Genomic DNA, 20,388 nt, shown 5'->3' on the forward strand with positions numbered 1-20,388 from the left:
CCGGGGACAGTCTGTCCCCCGACCTCTTCTGAAGGCTGGGGGGGGGGAACAAGGGCTTTTCTTCGCACCCCCAGCATTTTAAAAAACCCCGGGACAGCGGAGGACTTCTCCGCTGTCGGGGCAAGCTTAAAATGCTGGTGGACGGCATTTTAAAATCGCCCGGGACAGCGGAGGACTTCTCCGCTGTCCGGGGCGATTTAAAAGCCCCTGGGAAGGCAGGCAGGGGGGACAAAGATTTTCGCCCCCCGCCCGCCTTCAGAAGAGGTCCTGGACCTCTTCTGATGGTGGGCGGGGGCGAAAGTCTTTGCTCCCCCCTGCCTGCCTTCCCGGGAGAGCGGAGAAAGGCAGCGCGTTTCACCGCTGTCCCGGATGGCTTTAGAAGGTCCTTGACCTCTTCTGAAGGCGGGCGGGGGCGAAAGCCTTTGCTCCCCCCTGCCTGCCTTCCCGGGAGAGCGGAGAAAGGCAGCGTGTTTCTCCGCTGTCCTGGACGGCTTTTGAAGGCAGGCTTTTGAAAGCCGTCCGGGACAGCGGAGAAACGCAGCGCGCCCTTGCCGCTGCCCCCCTACTTGGCTGGAAGGCTGGCGGGGGGAGAAGCCTGCTCCTCCCCATCGCCAGCCCCGCAAACTCGGGGGACAGCGGGAGAGGCGCAGCGTGCCCTTGCCGCTGCCCCCTGACTTGGCTGGAAGGCTGGCGGGGGGAGAAGCCTGCTCCTCCCCATCGCCAGCCCCGCAAACTCGGGGGACAGCGGGAGAGGCGCAGCGCGCCCTTGCCGCTGCCCCCCGACCTGGCTGGAAGGCTGGCGGGGGGAGAAGCCTGCTCCTCCCCATCGCCAGCCCCGCAAACTCGGGGGACAGTGGGAGAGGCGCAGCGCGCCCTTGCCGCTGCCCCCCGACTTGGCTGGAAGGCTGGCGGGGGGAGAAGCCTGCTCCTCCCCATCGCCAGCCCTGCAAACTCGGGGGACAGCGGGAGAGGCGCAGCGCGCCCTTGCCGCTGCCCCCCGACTTGGCTGGAAGGCTGGCGGGGGGAGAAGCCTGCTCCTCCCCATCGCCAGCCCTGCAAACTCGGGGGACAGCGGGAGAGGCGCAGCGCGCCATCCCGCTGTCTCCCGACATGGTTTGGAGGCTGGCGGAGGGCTTCCTCCTCCCCCAGCCCCGCAAGCTCCCAGAGCGATGCCAAAGCTGCGCACAGCTTCGGCATGGCTCTGGGTCCCGTTCTGGGGGAGGGGGAAGCTCGGGCTTCCCCCACCCCAGCCCCACGCCTGGCGGTGGGGGAATAACTTTTTTCCCCTTTATTCCCCCCCCCCGCCAATTTTTCCCGCGGCACACCAGGCAACGTCTCGCGGCACACTAGTGTGCCGCGGAACACCGGTTGGGAAACACTGCAATAGACAATCTTTATAGAATTCCTCCAAACCATAACAAGTACAAAATGAAATCTTTAGTCTCAAAGTCTCTGGAAATCTTTAAATGAAGTGAGGTACAGTACCAGACTTTGTAGGATGAAAGACAAATATGATGTCCAACACTGAACAGTGATTCCGGATATTGACTACTGTTTTGTAGAATTCTTCGTCAGCGTGGTGGGAGGATATTGAATTGCTTCATAAACCCATCGATTTCGAATGAATGTATGTAAATGAAAATTTCAAATGCTGTGGAACAGTGCTCATGTAATGATATAGTCACTGCTCATTTTGTACTTGTTATGGTTTGAAGGAATTCTATAAAGATTGTCTATTGCATATGTACTTGGTCATCGTTTTGCCTAGACATTGCTGACGTTCTCTTTGCAACACAGGGGTTTGTTTGAGGACAAGGCAGTAGCTGTTGGCTTCTCTCCTCTTACGTTTTGTGCTCTGGCTTCTCATTCCTTTTGCTGCAGGTATAATGTGGAAACTGCATGGAGAGGGGTAACCATACTTCATCTGGTGGAACTATGGAATTCCTGCTCCTCGGATTCTCTGACTTGCTCCTGCTGAGGACCTTCCTCTTTTGCGTCTTCCTCATGGTGCATGTGGTCACCCTTGCAGGAAATCTCCTCGTCCTCCTGGCAGTGGCTGCCGAACCCTCCCGCCCTCCTATGCTCTTTTTCCTTTGCCAGCTCTCTGCCATCGAGCTCTGTTACACCCTCGTCATTGTTCCCAAGACGTTGGCTGACCTGCCCAGCCCAGGGGCGAGCACCATTTCCTTTGTGGGGTGCGCGACCCAAATGCATTTCTTTGTGGCCCTGGGCGGCGCTGAATGCTTCCTCCTTGCAGCCATGTCGTACGATCGCTACGTGGCCATCTGCCGGCCCCTGCACTACATGACAATGATGAGCCAGGGCGTCTGCCTTCAGCTTGCTATCGTCTGCTGCCTCGGGGGCTTTGTGGTCTCCCTGGGCCTCACCGTGGCTGTCTTCCGCCTGCCTTTCTGCAACTCCCGCCGCATTGACCATTTCTTTTGCGATGTCCCTGCCATGCTCCACCTGGCCTGCACAAAGAGCTACGTCAGTGAGCTGCCCCTCCTTGCAGCCTGCGTGATCCTCCTCCTGTTCCCCTTCCTTCTTATCCTCACGTCCTACACGTGCATCTCAATGGCTGTGATGCGCATCCGGGACTCAGCTGGCCGGGGCAAAGCCTTCTCCACTTGCGCCTCGCACCTGGCCATCACAGTCTTACACTATGGCTGCGCCACCTTCATGTACGTCCGGCCCAAGTCCAGCTACATGCCAAGCCGGGACAAGATGGTGTCTCTTGTCTACACCAACATCACCCCCTTGCTTTACCCTCTGATTTACAGTCTCAGGAACACAGAAATTAAAGGAGCTGTGAGGAAGCTGCTGCAGAAAATGTTAGCTCAGCCACACTGCAACACCTTCAAGGGCAGGCTTGCGTAATTTGTAGGCCATGCAGCTGTATTGTCAGGAGCTGGAGGTCAGCAATGAAGCAGCCAGTGTCAGTGAAGTTAACTCTTTATTCAAGGAAACCAAAACAGCTCAAGCCTAGTGATTGCTGCAACTCTTCCCAGTAGGTCTTGCTCGGATGAGGCAGTTGCAAGGACAGAAGGTCCTCGCCTTCCCACCACTTCTACAACTCCACCCCTGGTTCCTTTCCCCGCAACCTGAGGCTCCTTTGTCTTGTCTCTCTTTGCTCCACTCTTTTCATTCCTCTTCAGGTTCTGGGAGACCAGAGGGGAGGGCAGCTGGTCACAGCAGGAGGGAGGGGGGACTCCCTGGCTTCTTCAGCAGCCTGCCTCATCTCTGCCCCTTGGTCCCCCTGCTCTCCAGTCTTTGCTTCTGCCTCTCATTCTGGACTGCTCTCTGCCACAGACTCTTCCTGCTCGCTAAACCCTGTTCCTTCTTCAGCTTCTGACACCTCCTCCTCCCAGTCCGCTCCCTCTTCTTCCTCTGATGACTCATTGTCATCCCACCACCAATCCCCTGGGGGTTTCCTTGGGGGTTCCCCAGCAGGTACCTCCCACTACTCTGCATCAAGTGAGTCAAGGACATATATGCAGCTCAGAAGCCATTAACAGTGATGCTTTATGGTATAAATTGGAAGGAAGGAAGGAAGGAAGGAAGGAAGGAAGGAAGGAAGGAAGGAAGGAAAGTAGACGTAAATGGTGCCACTGTCCCTCGTCGCTCCCCCCTCCAATCAAGACTTGGTGACCCTCCTGTCTTTGCTGCCTGCCTGGGACTGCAAAAACAAGGGCAGCATCAAATATTTGGTCAGACAATACAAGACTGGTGGATTGAATTCATCTTAAGGTAAAGGTAGAGAGACCCCTGACCATTAGGTCCAGTCGTGGCCGACTCTGGGGTTGCGGCGCTCATCTCGCTTTATTGGCCGAGGGAGCTGGCGTACAGCTTCCAGGTCATGTGGCCAGAATAACTAAGCTGCTTCTGGCAAACCAGAGCAGCACACGGAAACACCATTTACCTCCCTACCGGAATGGTACCTATTTATCTACTTGCACTGGCATGCTTTCGAACTGCTAGGTTGGCAGGAGCAGGGACCGAGCAACGGGAGCTTACCCCGTCGCAGGGATTCGAACCGCCGACCTTCTGATCGGCAAGTCCTAGGCTCTGTGGTTTAACCCACAGCACCACCCGTGTAGGTCACAATATGTGCAGGGCCCCTCAAGAGCGCAGTATGCAACAAATGTTTCCTATTAGAATAACTGGAATCCTACACATGCCTACTTGGAAGTAAGCCCCATTAGGTTAAGTGGAAGTGACTCCCAGATTTGTGGGTATAGGACTGCAGCTTAAGTGGCTGGAGACAGAAGATAGTTTTTTAATAAAGTTGGAAGCAGCTTGAGATGGGCACCACTTCTCACAGTGTGCATGTTTATTTCTTCTGTCCCATTGTGCCAAATAGGTTTGACAGATTTGGGAAAGGAAAAACAAACACCTGCAAGAACCGTTCACCAGAGGGAAAAGTTGGGTGATAGAACACACGGCTATTTGTTCATTCATTCCTTAGTTTATATACTAGCCATCAGTGGAGCTCCCAGAATGGTTAACAAAAATAAGGTAAAGGTAAAGGTACTCCTGCCCGTACGGGCCAGTCTTGACAGACTCTAGGGTTGTGCGCCCATCTCACTCAAGAGGCCGGGGGCCAGCGCTGTCCGGAGACACTTCCGGGTCACGTGGCCAGCGTGACATCGCTGCTCTGGCGAGCCAGCGCAGCACACGGAAACGGCGTTTACCTTCCCGCTAGTAAGCGGTCCCTATTTATCTACTTGCACCCGGGGGTGCTTTCGAACTGCTAGGTTGGCAGGCGCTGGGACCGAGCAACGGGAGCGCACCCCACCGCGGGGATTCGAACCGCCGACCTTTCGATCGGCAAGCCCTAGGCGCTGAGGCTTTTACCCACAGCGCCACCCGCGTCCCAACAAAAATAAGAGAAACTAAATAAATAAAACATAATGTGTTGGGAAATAAAGAAAAATACATGAAAAAACCGGGGGGGGGTGCATTTCCCTGGTGCCAAAAATATAAGAATGTTGGTGCCAGGTGGGCCTTTCTGGGGAGAGAATTCCACAAATCGGGCACCACCACTGAGAAATCACCATTCCCCTTATCTTAGCTGATGGGGTTACTTGGAGAAAAGCATCCAAAGAGGACCTCATACATAGAAAGATTAATTTGGAAACAGGCATTCATTCAGGTACCTGGGCCCCAAGCCATAGAGGGCTTTAAAGGAAAACACAAACAATTTGAATTGTGCCTGGAAATGAACTGGAGACCAGTGAAGGTCTTTCAAGTACTGGCAAGGCGTGTTCCCACTGACCGGTAGCTGCATTTTGAATGAATTAAACTTTCCAAAATACAGTGGTACCTCGGGTTAAGAACTTAATTCGTTCCGGAGGTCCGTTCTTAACCGGAAACTGTTCTTGACCTGAGGTACCACTTTAGCTAATGGGGCCTCCTGCTGCCGCTGCCACGCAATTTCTGTTCTCATCCTGAAGCAAAATTCTTAACCCGAGGTACTATTTCTGGGTTAGCGGAGTCTGTAACCTGAAGCGTCTGTAACCCCAGGTACCACTGTACAGCCCTACACATAACACATTACAGCGGTCAATTCTAGACATCACAGCATGGGTAACTGTTGCTACTAGGAGCCTTCAGCTCTCTGGTAAAACTCTTGTCTCTCTTCAGCTGTTTTGTTTTTGTTTTTTAATTATTATTAGTGCTTTTTTCCTAAGAAATATGTTTAGGGGTACTCTCATTTAGAGGGGACACGGGTGGCGCTGTGGGTTAAACCACAGAGCCTAGGACTTGCTGATCAGAAGATCGGCGGTTCGAAACCCCGCAATGGGGTGAGCTCCCATTGCTCGGTCCCTGCTCCTGCCAACCTGGCAGTTCGAAAGCACGTCAAAGTGCAAGTAGATAAATAGGTACCGCTCCAGTGGGAAGGTAAACGGCGTTTCCGTGTGCTGCTCTGGTTCTCCAGAAGCGGCTTAGTCATGCTGGCCACAAGACCCGGAAGCTGTATGCTGACTCCCTCGGCCAATAAAGTGAGATGAGCGCCGCAACCCCAGAGTCGGCCATGACTGGACCTGATGGTCAGGGGTCCCTTTACCTTTTTACTCTCATTTTCCTACTCATATTGAAATATTGCCCCTCAATGAGGCCAAACTTAGATTCACAAAATGTTTAGGGGTGTGCGTACCACTGCGTCCCCCCAGAAAAAAGCACTGATGATTATTATTAAAAAATAAATTTATTTCTCACCCACCCTCCCAAAGGAGCCCAAGGCAGCAGTATTGCTGGACACAGAAACACTTAGCTAAGTGAGGAATGATCCAAACTGCCTGGAAGCACATTGTGGTCAATCTGTACCAATCACATTCCAAGATAAGAGTCTGAAGCTCTATTTTATGAGCCAGAACAGGAACCCCCTGAATTTTCTTTTTTTTTAAAAAAAAAAAAAACCCCAACAAAACCATTTGAATTTCAGCAAAAAGAGAAATTATGTGGCAACTAGCCACCTAGGAGAGATTTCATATGCCTGTGGGTTAACTAACTAGAAACCAGGGCTGGATCTAGACCCATCAAAGACTTGTTTCAGTTAAACGTGTTGCAAACTCTATATGAGAAATTGGGTTAGCAAAAGTGGAACTCCACAGCGCCATCTGGTGTCACAGTGTTAGAATGCATAAACAATGCATAGGTAAAGGTACCCCTGCCCGTACGGGCTAGTCTTGCCAGACTCTAGGGTTGTGCGCTCATCTCACTCTATAGGCCAGGAGCCAATGCATATAAAGTGCTTTTTCTTTGCCAGTGTAGCTGAATCCCAGTAACAGAATTGTGTGGACGTCTATATAAAATTAGGCATTGGGGGGGGGGGAGGAGTTCTCACTCATTGATGATTTAGTTGTTGGCAGACCTCTCAAAGTATGATGCAGCTACTCGCCTAGGAAAAGTAAAAAAAGGAAATGTACATTATCTGAGCTTATTAGCCCAGGAACGTAGACCCCAGCATTGACCTACAGAAACAGATAATAATAATAATAATAATAATAATTTATTATTTATACCCCGCCCATCTGGCTGGGCCTCCCCAGCCACTCTGGGCGGCTTCCATAAAAACCAAAAATACAGTAAAATCACATGTTAAAAACTTCCCTGAACAGGGCTGCCTTAAGATGTCTTCTGAATGTCAGGTAGTTGTTTATCGCTTTGACATCTGCTGGAAGGGCGTTCCACAGGGCGGGCGCCACTACCGAGAAGGCCCTCTGCCTGGTTCCCTGTAGCTTTGCTTCTCGCAATGAGGGAACCGCCAGAAGGCCCTCGGCGCTGGACCTCAGCGTCGGGGCAGAATGATGGGGGTGGAGACGCTCCTTCAGGTATACTGGACCGAGGCCGTTTAGGGCTTTAAAGGTCAGCACCAACACTTTGAATTGTGCTCGGAAACGTACTGGGAGCCAGAAAGAAAACATCTTCAGAAATAAACTCCTAAGGTAATTATCATATGACCTTCAGATATCATAATTTCACACGTGCAGAAAAGGGAGTGTTGGCTTGTTCTGCATGTGACAATGAAGGCAGAAGGTACAGAGTTTGAATAACCCCCACAGAAATTGCAACGCAGCTGCCTATTTTCTTTTTCTTTTCCTTTTTAAAAGATATTTATTAAGGTTTCAAAATGTTACAAAAATAAGAAAAGAAAAGAAGAAAAAAGAAAATACAAAGTACAGAAAAATAAAAACAGTTAAAAACAAATCAATCTTTCCATATCTTATCTTTCATTTGCTTGTTTCCCTGACCTCCCCACACCTCCCTTTTTTGTATTCTAGTTCAAATAGTTAATTCAGCAAATCCTTTCCCTCTTTGTTTTTATCTTAATCCTTTATCTTAATATATTATAACTTTAAATTATCACCTGTTAACAATCCATTTTTACATATTCCTTTATCACATTGCTGCTAGAAACCACTTAACTTCATTCCGACATCATTCTAACGTTCATTAATTTTGCAGTATTTCTGTAAATAGTCTTTACATTTCTTCCAATCTTCTTCCACCGACTCTTCTCCCTGGTCTCGGATTCTGCCAGTCACTTCCGCGCAGCTGCCTATTTTCATGCACGAAGCGCAACCTATTCTGTCCATGCAGATGTGGAAGTTACAGAATCTGCAGGAATCCACTGAAAACAGGAAATGTCAGTAGAAGTCCACAAGGAGGCACACAAAAGCCACTTTTCTGAATACAAATTCTGTTCATTTGCATTTCGTTTACTAAAAACAGTTTCAGTTTCATTTCTCCAGATTCTTTTCTTTAAGATTTCCTCCCTTTATCTGACCTGCCCCCCTTCAGCTTTAGTTTCATTCAACTTCGTTTTGCTGTTAAGAAGGAGAACTGACTAAGATTGGTAAGTGACTTTGTTTTTATGGGGTGCAGCTGCCATGGTAACAGATGGAGTATGATAGTTAAAATAACACTGAAACAATCAAATGCGCTGCCTTAACTTCTCTAGATAACTGCCTAAAATTAAATTATCACTATTTAATTACAAAAGGCGCACACCCTAAGAACTGCAGAAAACTTCAATGAAGAGATAATTATGTGATGCTAAATGGGCAAATATGTAAATTAAAAATGTTTTTAAAACTGCATCAGTGGAACTGCCCTTAATTAAAATGAAACTAGCTCACAGCTTATTAAATCGCACAATACAGAAAATCATAATGGAAACACGACATGAAAAAATTTGGCAGGCAGGAAGAACCCGACCTAAGATGCCTCTTGTCTCAAACATAGAGTGCTGGACAGGTGATTAGTCTCATTTTGGTTTGCAGGACCTTTTTGACACTTCCTTAGAGGAGGGGAACAAACTACCAGTGCCATCGCTGCTAAGGCAGAGGCAAAAGAAATAGGGAGCGTGGGAGAGAGAGGCAGAGAAATGAAGGTGGCAGCAGCAGTGGGGAAGAGGAAAAAGTGGTTGGTTGTTGGAGGGGCACAATCTCTGGCTGTGTACACTACCTTTAAAGCACATTTGAAGCACATAATTCCCCTCAAAGGCTTCTGGGCACTGTAGTTCGTTATGGGTTGCTGGAAATTGTCACTCACTGAGGGATAAACTACAGTGCCCATAATTCTTTGAGGAGCAAAAAAGTGCCCTGAATGTGCTTTAAAGGGATGGACGGTTCACAGTCTGTGACGTTGTGTCCTCTTCCCAAAAGTGATATTCCTCACGGAGAGTGTAAGCAGAGGATACCCCTTGTGATAAGTTTTATTCCCGCAGTGCCCTTTGCTTCTTTGCAAGCTCTGAGGACGTTCTTTCAAGCATCTCTTTATTCTCCCAGCTACGCCATTAGCTCTGGGATGGCATAAGGAAATGGTTTTTGTGTCTGATGCCATTAGCGTGCTGGTATTTCTGCATTTCTGCAGAGATAAGTTATACTATTGTACCCGCCCTGAGTAATTACCAATTACCTGCCCTGGGACCTGCTGGCGAAGGGAGGGTAAGGAACTTAATAATAATAATAGTAATAGTAATGATAGTTGCTGTTTTGCCACACATTCGCTCCGTTTCTTGGAATCCTTTTGTAGCTCCTCACAAGTTTAAACTCGTTCCGACTCGGTCTGCGCAAACATTAACAATCAAGACAGAGAAAGGGGAAGAGGGCGGCGGCAGTGGGAAACTTGGAAAGCCCCAAAGTCTGTGCTTTGTAAACGTATTAGGGCAAAACTAGGTGTAATGCCATTCACACAATCGGCAACTCCATGAATTATTTTTACAGAGACTACCAGGCATGGAGTGCATTATGGATCAGTACCCTGGCAGGGGGATTGGGGGTGCTTTAGCCCATTCCCCCCCACCCCAAAAAAAACCCCCCACACTCATTGCATTCCACCAGATTGGTGGCAGTGGAAGTTTTCTTTTCAATCCTGATGGGAACCAAGGTGGAGAAACAAAGGCTAACATCTTCTTAGCCTTCCCCCAGGTTCCTGATCCGGATTGGGGGCCCCACGCATGTTGTTTATTCAATAATAATTGCTGGTTGCATGAATGGTGGTGACACGTTTAATTTGGCCCTGAACAGCGAATGCTGGAGGCATTAGGCAGACTTAATTAAATTAGACTCTACTAGGTGCAAAACAGATTTCTTGTTGTGTCAAGCACTGCCGAAACAAAGAAACAGTAATGGAAAGTATAAACAGATCCTAGTGACTTGAATCTGTAGCCAGCGTTAACAGGAACACACAATTCCCTCAGAATGAAAGAGAAACTCGGTTTCTCCAGCAAGGCTGGAGACTAGTTTTAGCAAGAGAAAATATGTGGGGAAGACCCACTACTGGACAGACCACTGGTGGCAGCCATCTTTGTTCAGGTGTTTGCTGCATCCACATACAAAGCGGCGCAGGAACATGTGGGGAATAATGTTTACTTGAAAAAGGTGCACAGGGGAAGAGAGCTGAACTTTCCCCTTCTCTCCGCTACCACATCTCCCCACACGTCACCATCTTGAAGGATTTTTATCATGGCATTTTTTCAGTAATAAATTGCTCTCCATGACTTTTGTTCAGACGAAAAAACTGGAGGGAAACAAAGTACACAAATACTTTGTACGCCTTTGGAATCCTTTCATTGTGGCTGGTGGCATTCAACACTGTAAGACAGGGCACACAGAGAGAACAGTGCCAACACATGCTGATAAATGGTAATCATACCACATTTAAGAAAACGTGCCCTTATTCCTGGCTTAGGTCCCATCTTCACTATACAGTGGTACCTCGGGTTAAGAACTTACCGTAATTCGTTCTGGAGGTCTGTTCTTAACCTGAAACTGTTCTTAACCTGAAGCACCACTTTAGCTAATGGGGCCTCCTGCTGCCACCGTGCCGCCAGAGCACGATTTCTGTTCTCATCCTGAAGCAAAGTTCTTAACCCAAGGTAATATTTCTGGGTAGCGGAGTCTGTAACCTGAAGCATATTTAACCTGAATCATATGTAACCCGAGGTACCACTGTACATTTGAAGCAGTATCGCACCACTTTAAACAGTTACGGCTTTCCCCAAGGAATCCCAGGAACTACAGTTTAAGGACGCTGAGAGTTGTTAGGAGATTACTGTTCTCTTCACAGCTACAATTCCCAGAGCTCCCTGGGAAGAGGGATTGATTGTTAAACCGCTCTGGGAATAGGGGGTCTCCTAACAACTCTCAGCGGCCTTAACAAATTGCAGCTCCCAGGATTCTTTGAGAGAAGTCATTGCCCCTTAAAGTAGTGTGATACTGCTTTAAAGTTATTATGCAGATGGGATGTAGATTGCATCCCTGTTAAGAGCACAAAGGAGGCATATTCTTTAGAGAGGAGGAACACCCGGAGAGGCCATTGTCAATGTACAAGTCTTTGGAGCATTATTTGGACACTGAGATGTGGTGCAGTGGAAAGATCCTTTATGTTCTGAAAAATATACGTTTCTCTCTTTTGCAGATCTTTGCCAGCGACTTGCCGGTGTTTGAGAAGAAACATCCCTCTGAAAATGGGTATGAACTCATGTTGTACTTTCTAAACGCCTTGATTTTAAAACATTCTGCCTCCGGGGAACTCATGGGTGCTGCAAAGGACTTTGGAGTACAGTGGTACCTCAGGTTTAAGAACTTAATTCGTTCTGGAGGTCTGTTCTTAACCTGAAACTGTACTTAACCTGAAGCCCCACTTTAGCTAATGGGGTCTCCTGCTGTATGTAACCCAAGGTACCACTGTATGTTCTAAAACAAGATTGGGAAACTGTGTGATCCTCTATGATGTTGCTAGACTCTCCTCAGCCTCAAACAGCATGGCTAATGGTCAGGTTGTAGCTAAGCAACAGCTGAAGGACTGCAGGTTCTGCAACCATCTTTAATTTACCCAGTCCTTTTACATATATTTACATATTTTTATTCCCCAAAGGATTCTTAATTCTCAACATGTTTCAAACAGCAGTCTTTCTGTTCTGACATTTTAAAAAATGGGCTGTTCTAACTTGCTAAGAATTAGAGACATACTATCTGTGAAAACAAGGGGAAGGTAACCTGAAGCCTTCAAGATATTGTTGAACTACAGTAGTACCTCGGGTTACATACGCTTCAGGTTACAGACGCTTCAGGTTACAGACTCCGCTAACCCAGAAATAGTACCTCAGGTTAAGAACTTTGCTTCAGGATGAGAACAGAAATCGTGCTCCGGTGGCATGGTGGCAGCGGGAGGCCCCATTAGCTAAAGTGGTGCTTCAGGTTAAGAACAGTTTCAGGTTAAGAATGGACTTCCAGAACGAATTAAGTTCTTAACCCAAGGTATCACTGTATACTGACTCCTGTCAGATGCAACCAGTGTGGCAAACAGCAAGGGAAGATGGGAGTTGTAGTCCAAAAACATGTGGAGGCCCACAGATTAGGTACCCCTGTATAAGAAAGAAGACAGTATCAATGAATCATAGAATTTGTAGAGTTGGAAATATCAGGGATGTTGTGAAGCCACAAACTCTTCTACAACGCTTTTGAAGGAAAAGCCCTGCAAGAGAGTTAAACTGTGATGAACATGTGGGAACATGCTGGGGCTTCTTCCAGCTAAGTTCACATTTGATATTTCAAACGTATAAATATTTCAAATGAATGAACCTGTGTTTCAGATTGTCAGTCTGCCCACTCAAATACTAGTTAACTCAGTACTGAATTCCTCAGCCCAGCTGTTGCGAAATGAAGGAATGTGCACATGACTACTGAAATGGTTGGGTGGGAATGCTATTAAACAGGAAGAAGTGAGGTCCTCAAAAGAATTAAGCATATTCTCCCTGCACTATCACAAATTCCTCAGGAGCCAGTGTGGTGTAGTGGCTAAGAATGGTAGTCTCGTAATCTGGGGAACCGGGTTCGCGTCTCCGCTCCTCCACATGCAGCTCTGAAGTCTCTCAGCCCCACTCACCTCACAGAGTGTTTGTTGTGGGGGAGGAAGGGAAAGGAGAATGTTAACCGCTTTGAGACTCCTTAAAGGGAGTGAAAGGCGGGATATGAAATCCAAACTACTTCAGAGAAAAGTTCCGTTCTACCTAGAAGTGTACTCAGGTTGTATATTAAAGGTAAAGGGACCCCTGACCATTAGGTAATCATACCACGTTTAAGAAAATGTGCCCTTATTCCTGGCTTAGGTCCCATCTGCACTATACAGTGGTAACTCGGGTTAAGAACTTAATTCGTTCTGGAGGTCTGTTCTTAACCTGAAACTGTTCTTAACCTGAAGCACCACTTTAGCTAATAGGGCATCCCGCTGCTGCCGTGCCGCCGCCGTGTGATTTCTGTTCTATCTATGGTGAGCAATTTATGCTCTGCCCCCCTTAAAAAAAGTTCAACAACTTTGGCCTGCCCCCTAAAAAGCTCTATAACTCTGGTGTCTCCCCCCTAAAGAAAGGTCAACAACTCTTGCTGCTTGGCCCCCCCAAAAAAGCTCAATAACTCTGGCCTACCCCCCCCCCCCAAAGCGTAGATCACTGCCAGTTTTTTTATACTGGGATTAGATCGCAGTCTCTTGGGAGTTGGATGTGCCTGTCCTATATAACTGGGACATAGTTCCAGGGTGAGGTGGGGTGGGGGACATGTTACGCAATGGCCTAAGAAGTTTATTGTTGGGGAAACATTTTAACACATTTACAAATGATAAAAACCATAGAGTAAAACTTGAAGCATGCACTAGGGGGTAATTATATTCCATCCTGAGGGTGTTTTGTGTTGTACAGGATCATGAGAGAGACGAGGCCATTGTACATCAGATCACGATGAGAAATTACTGCTGGTCAGGAAATGGGTGAAGAGGGCATTAAGAGAAAAGGCCTTTTCCTATGCGTTTTATAGCATACATTGATTTCTTATAATTATACTGTACAACAGGCTGGCTGTTAAAGAAAACAAAAAATTAAAGATAGGGAATAGGCCAACGTAGTAGCAGTAGGCACAAGGAAAAGTCAGGCTAATAACCACCAAATCCTCAGCTTAGCATTGCCCTTTGCCTTCATTTCAGGGAAGGGAAACAAATAATATCATCTGTATTTACCTGTTTTTTCAGAGCTGGAAGCGAAAACTAATGACTTGACTATCCTGGTCCACAACCAGGGTTACGACGATGTCACGGTTGCAGTCAGTGCCAGGCCAATATACAAACTGCTGGATGGCAACGTGGTTTTCTTCTGGTTGCAGTGGCTTTGGTCCAGCATTGCCACCACAGACGTTGGCCCAAAAGCTAAAAAGAAAGTAAATACAGTGACCAGCTGGAATATCATCACTCACCAGTTGGGAAGCTGGGGGTGGAGACTTTATAACATTACTGTGCGGAGGAAGGTGGATGGATATGTTGCTACGTGTACAACTCCACTGGATTGCACTTGGATAGTTGAAGAAAGGGGAATACACCAAGAAGGTGCTGCTGAAAGGAACTACTGCAAATTTGAACCACCTGCCAACAGTGAGGATTAGCTATTTCCCCCCATTCTGCTAGATGAATTCTTCTGTGTAATATGGAAGCTTAGCCAAGGCTTTAACAAAATGTTTTTATTCACGTTTAGGTCAACAGATCAGCATAGTATAACCAACAAAGAACATCACAACATTTTGGGCATCACAACCTTCTACAAGAATAAAAGTTACCAACGTCTGTATTGGCTCAGTTCAATAAATCATTCCATAAATTCATATGAGAGCGTGGTGGTGTTCTTTCACTGTCTTCTATTTTCATGTAATTAATAAATGGTTGGCCAGCCAGGTGTTGTAAAAGGAAAGGGATTTGACTTGCCTTTAGCAGCTCTAACTTGATGAGTCAATTTTTCTGTTAATGCAATTGACCAGACTCTTGAATACCATGTGTCCGAAGTAAGGAAACTTAACAAATACTAAACATCAACATAAATCAAACAAAACTGATTGTCTTACTTGCTTTGCGTTTTGTTTTTAAATCTCAGAGTATAGCAATAATTGTTTGTACCAAATTATTTAACCATAACCTCTTCATCATATTGGCAGCTGCCATCAACTTTTTTCTCTCTTCTCTCTGGTCTTTGGTCCCCCAACTTTATTCGCTACCCAATACACTAGTCTTGCAGCCCCATGAGCCATCTCATTGCATTTATTTATGGCTCTGGAAAAGGACACATCCAGATGTTTTGGACTGCAATTTTCATCATCCCCAGCCAGCCCAGCCCCAGAGGGAAAAAATGTTTACAAATCCTGCATTAATTCCTGACTTTGTCAATGAGATCACCCCTCTCATAATTCTGTGCTGGGCGAGCACACTGTGCTGTTAACCATAGAAGCATGTGAAGGAGCCCATGTGCTGTGCTAGAGTATTGGACTGGGAAGAGATAGAGGTGAATTTGAATCCCTGCTCAGCAATGAAGATAACTCGGGGTAGGACTTTTAGTGAGGTTCTCCCTGCTCTGTGGAACAGCATTCCTGTCAAGATATGACAGACACCCACTTTCTGCACTTGAAGACATTTTGGTTCCAGGAAAGTGTCTCAGCTGGATTAATAGGTCTCTTCCATGGATGTCTACTAAGCATTGTTTTAAAACTGACCCGCTGTTATTTTCTGTACTGTTTTTAAACTGATCTTTACCTGTTTTATTGCATTTTGTGCATTGCCTAGAGACATATGTGCAGAAGGCAATAAACAAATTAATAATCATAATAATCATAACATAGGGAGACGCTGAGCAAGTTAGATGCCCGCAGCTGAATTTACCCCATAGTGTTGTTAAGATAACCTTATTATGCATTCCCTTCTCTGTCCTCTATGAGGGAGAGTCTGATCCCTATACATTCAACTATGTCACCTTGCTCTCATTTATATATATATATGCTTTCGTAGATTTTCACGGGTACAGGAATGCAGGTTTTGGTGTCCTCGGGTGTCTTCCCGTGTAAAAGTTGGGGTGTCTAGGCGACGTTTCGACGAGGTCTCACTCGTCATCTTCAGGCTGGTGCTTTCGGCTTCTTGTTACTGGAACAGAGCAGGATCTCAGTGTTTGAGTTCCTATAAATACTGTTGAGGAGGTGTGGCCTCTAATGTTCTGGGCAGAGAGGAAGTTCCCAGGCTAGTGTGCCTTTTCTTCTTTTGTTTCTTAATTACTTGAGGGATATCTTGAGTGATTTCTTGAGTTGTATCCTGAGTACCACTTAGGTGGGTCATTAGGTGTGGATTAGTTGCTAAAGCCTTTGTGTCTTGACCTCTTGAACTTTGTGAAGAGTTTTTCTGAGAAGATGGTTGTACTGCATTTTGTTGTGCTCTGGCTTGGCTTCGTGTATATGAGAGAAATATTTCTTGGTTTACAAAAGTATTGCAATGTCTCTTTTTTCAAGTGACATTTTCTAAAGATGTTTCATACAACCTTGCTCTCATTTTCATATGGGACTGCCTCTCCCGGTATGCCCCACGGAGACCCTCAAGGTCCATAAACAGCAACACCCTAATGGTCCCGGGCCCTAAGGAAGTTAGATTAGCTTCAACCAGAGCCAGGGCCTTTTCAAAACTGGCTCCGGCCTGGTGGAACTCTCTGCCTCATGAGACCAGGGCCCTGCAGGATCTGATTTCTTTCTGCAGGATCTGTTTTACAGAGTTGTTCCACCCAGCCTTTGGCTTGGGGGCAGTTTGATTCCCTGCCCCTCTTTCTTTTTTCTTTTTCCTTTCTCCTCCTGTGATGAGGCTGCATTTTAATATTTTAATGTTTCAATATTTTAATGTTGTATTTTAATCTTGTTTTTAAGTTGTATTCATTCAACTTGTTTTTATTATTGCTTGTTAGCTGCCCTGAGCCCGGCCTTGGCTGGGGAGGGCGGGGGGAAAATAAAAAATATTATTATTATTATTAATGCATTGTGGACTATGTCTTGCTGGACTCCCTACTGCAGCACCCTACTTCCAGCCTGAGGCCTCATTCCTTTCAAGGAAATGGCCTGGGAGCTACATCCTAGCGGTGTCGGCGAAGCCAGAGGCAAAACCTGGTGAAATAATGAATGTGAATCTTACCTTTGCACAGTAAGCTAATTTCTGTACGCAACAACACACGCTCTGTCCTTCATCTAGGCAAGCAAGACACATTATCAGAGTGCAGAGGGTGGGGGGAAACAGCCTTCAGGTGGTCCTGTTCTGAAAACGTGTGCAAACAGTTCAGGTGGCACATCTCAGCCCAGTATACCTGAAGGAGCGCCTCCACCCCCATTGTTCAGCCCAGACACTGAGGTCCAGCACCGAGGGCCTTCTGGCGGTTCCCTCACTGCAAGAAGCCAAGTTACAGGGAACCAGGCAGAGGGCCTTCTCGGTAGTGGCACCCGCCCTGTGGAACACCCTCCCACCAGATGTCAAAGACACCTGACATTTAGAAGACATCTGAAGGCAGCCCTGTTCAGGGAAGTTTTTAATGTGTGACATTTTAATGTATTTTTAATCTTTGTTGGAAGCTGCCCAGAGTGGCTGGGGAAACCCAACCAGATGGGCGGGGTACAAATTGTTGTTGTTGTTGTTGTTGTTGTTGTTGTTGTTGTTGTTGTTGTTGTTGTCTTTTGAATAACCCTTAGAATCATAGAGTTGGAAGGGATCCCCAAGGGTTATCTAATCCAACCCACTTCAATCTCAGCTAAAGCTTCCATGACAGATGAGAAGTTTTTAATATTTAATGCTGTATTGTTTTTAACACTTGATTGGAAGCAGCCCAGAGTGGCTGGGGAAACTCAGCCAGATGGGTGAGGTATAAATAATAATAAATTATCATCATCATCATCATTATCACTGCTTTAAAACTTCCAAGGAATGAGAGTCTACAACTTCCCAAGGAAGATCGTTCCACGGTCAAACAGCTCTTACTGCCAGAAAGTTATTCCTGATGTTTATTTGGAATCTCCTTCCGTGTAACTTGAAGCCACTGGTTTGCGGTCTACCCTCCAGAGCAGGAGGAATCTTGCAAAAGAACTAATCCAAGTGGCTTCTTTCAGCTATGAAGTCCACCAGGGCCAGAGCCTTCTCAGTGATGGCTCCGACCTGGTGGAATGCTCTGTCCCATGAGACCAGGGCCCTGCAGGATTTAACTTCCTTCCGCAGGGACTGTAAGACAGAGCTATTCCGCCTGGCTTTCAATTTGAACTTAGCCTGATCTTTTATGCCCCTTCCTTCCCTCCCCGTCCCCTTTTGATGAAGATTACCTGCTCTGGGATCCCACAGCTAATTCTCCCCTGGTCTCCTCGCTGGCCCAAATAGGACTAACTTAGCCAGCTAGCCCTGGTGATCATATTGGATGGATTTCCCTCTAAATTGATTTTTGAATTCTAAATTTATTGTTATTCATGTTTTATACTGTATTTTATGCTGTTTTTTGTTGCATCAATGAAGTGTTTTAAATTTGTTGTTCGCTGCCCTGAACCGGGAAGGGCGGGGTATAAATAAAAAATTATTATTATTATTATTTATTAAACACACAAAGCCTAACTTCTGTGGAAGTGACTGGAAGAGGACCAAAAATGTCAGCACCGACCCACCAGGTGGCACCCTGAAGCTATACACAGGGTGTAACTGAGCAAAAGACAGAGGGAGGATCCCAGGAAAAGGTAGCTACCTTTAAGGTGAGTTTATTTGTCTGCCAGATGGGAAGTCCTGGGACAGCCCCTTTCAAGCTAGTAAAGCAAGGGAGTTGATTGGGAGAGAACTGGTTCCACCACTCCTCTGCCTGAGTCTTTCATCATAACTCAGGGCCAGGCAGGCAGATTTTGCAATGCACGAGCCCCAGTCCGTCAACTGGCTCTTCTAGAGAGAGCCTCGTGCAAAGGGCACCACGCTGTTGCCCAGATGTGGAAGGCCTCTGGAGAAGGAACCGAGAGAGCTGCAGGCTGCCAGAGCTGAGGAGGAGTGCTGCAAAGGGTCAGAAGTGCCTGCACAGGGAATATGGAGCTGAGATTTCCTGGGACGAAGGCAGTTCTCTCCGTTGAGCTCCTTTTCGTGCTCTGGGCTTCTCTTCCTCCTGAGGTATCCAGTAAAGAAGGTAAGGGCACTTTGGGAAAGATGGGCGTGGAGTTTTCGGTTAAACTGGACAAACTCCTTGGAAGGCACCAAGGAGGGAAAGCTTCGTTTTCCAGGCCAAAACTGCAAAAAGAAAACTGCTGGAGCATTTTATAGGGAGTCTTGGGTTAGGAACAGCTTATTAAAAAAAAAAAAGTTGCAATGTGTGTTGAGTTCCGGCAGATGAGAAATTAGGAAAGAGCCTCCTCACGCATTTGTGATTTTTAAGTGTGCACCTAAGAATGTAAAGCATGAATGTGGTGGACCTGTGTCCGTACAGGTGTGCTTAGTGCTGGGTTGGCTGTGGCACCAAGTGGCAAACTTGGAATTACTGCTGTGTTGTGTGTGAAACAGCCCTAGGTGGTAAAGAGATGCTGAAAAAGGCCTTGATTGGCAAGCTCACTGAACCATCTCTGCCCGTCGTGAGGCTGATTTGACTTACCTGGAAAGTAGCATTGAAGTGAAGAGTGGCATCCCCAATACATGAAAAATCTCTTAAAATAACTAGGTTTTTTTGCTTGAAAAAGAGGGTCTTTGTTTTTACTTAGGTTTCCAGGTCTTGGTGTTTTGTTTTTTTAAAAAAACCTTTCTTTTTTGAAAAATAAAAATATATTAGGAACAGTGAAATGCCCTGATAAGCGAGCTGTAGGCAAATGATACGACTCCATTACTTTAGAACCTTAGCGCTAACCTGAATCACACATATATTCCGCTTACACGGAGCAGACAGTCTGTAGCTTGTAATTTCTGTGCCTGGAGATGGTTCTCAGTACTATGCCTCTCCTACCCACCTTGACACAGTACCACAAAAAAATAAAAATTATAATCAGGCAGATTACATGCAAGACATAAAAAGCAAACAAAGCAGTAGTTTTCTCTGAACCCATCCCTGTAAGGAGTAAATAATAAATAATGAGGAAGGTCGAGAATGTTTATGGACCTTTAAGGATAGCTCTGCTGAAATTCAAAGTTCTCATTAAGCAAGACAGAATGCTTAATGAAAGAGACATTAAAAATAAATAAAATTTCTGTCTATTGCTGTCCAAAGGGTATATATCTATTGATTCCCAACCCTAGCCCTCAGCCAGCTGAATGAGCTTCTGTGGCATGGAGTCACTGAGAAGTTTCAATGATTTTCCCCCTTCCTGTCTAACCAGCTGCCCTTGCTAAGCCTCCTAGCAGGCTACCATCTGGCATTCCACCAAGCTTTCCTGATTATTCCAACATGAAAAGGGGGAAATACATAATAATGTTTGAATAGCTAGCGCTATATAAATCACATGACATTTTTGGATTTATTTATTTATTTTAAATATTTTTATTGGTTTTTAAAATACAATATTATAAAACATACCACACAATTTATCACAAATACATTCATTATTG

At 46.3% G+C, this 20,388-nt stretch overlaps 2 protein-coding genes and 1 long non-coding RNA gene across 5 annotated transcripts in view; all 3 read left to right on the plus strand.

Moving 5' to 3' along the window:
- The first annotated feature begins 1,777 nt into the window (after positions 1-1,777).
- Positions 1,778-2,877, plus strand: LOC144326018 (olfactory receptor 10AC1-like). The gene has a single exon (XM_077921621.1). The coding sequence runs from the start codon at positions 1,900-1,902 to the stop codon at positions 2,875-2,877; it is 978 nt and encodes a 325-aa protein (XP_077777747.1). The 5' UTR covers positions 1,778-1,899.
- Positions 2,878-7,661: 4,784 nt separating this feature from the next.
- Positions 7,662-14,654, plus strand: LOC144325982 (uncharacterized). Its single transcript, XR_013391150.1, has 4 exons — positions 7,662-8,359; positions 11,428-11,480; positions 14,032-14,427; positions 14,528-14,654. It is a non-coding gene; the product is annotated as an uncharacterized LOC144325982 (long non-coding RNA).
- Positions 14,655-18,632: 3,978 nt separating this feature from the next.
- EPHA1 (EPH receptor A1) overlaps positions 18,633-20,388 on the plus strand; it is an 84,371-nt gene continuing 82,615 nt past the window's right edge. For 2 of the 3 annotated variants that reach the window (XM_077921055.1, XM_077921057.1), the window contains exon 1: positions 18,635-18,985. In XM_077921055.1, the coding sequence (XP_077777181.1) occupies positions 18,889-18,985 (97 nt within the window). In that variant the 5' untranslated portion in view covers positions 18,635-18,888. Of the gene's footprint in view, positions 18,986-20,388 lie in introns of all 3 variants that reach the window. The other variant, XM_077921056.1, reaches the window with a different exon arrangement.

The sequence above is a fragment of the Podarcis muralis genome, chromosome 17 (assembly GCF_964188315.1).
Source record: "Podarcis muralis chromosome 17, rPodMur119.hap1.1, whole genome shotgun sequence".
Taxonomy (NCBI): domain Eukaryota; kingdom Metazoa; phylum Chordata; class Lepidosauria; order Squamata; family Lacertidae; genus Podarcis; species Podarcis muralis.

Coding starts and splice junctions, on each gene's coding strand:
- LOC144326018 (XM_077921621.1), top strand. CDS start 1,900: ATGGAGAGGGGTAACCATACTTCATCTGGTGGAACTATGGAATTCCTG.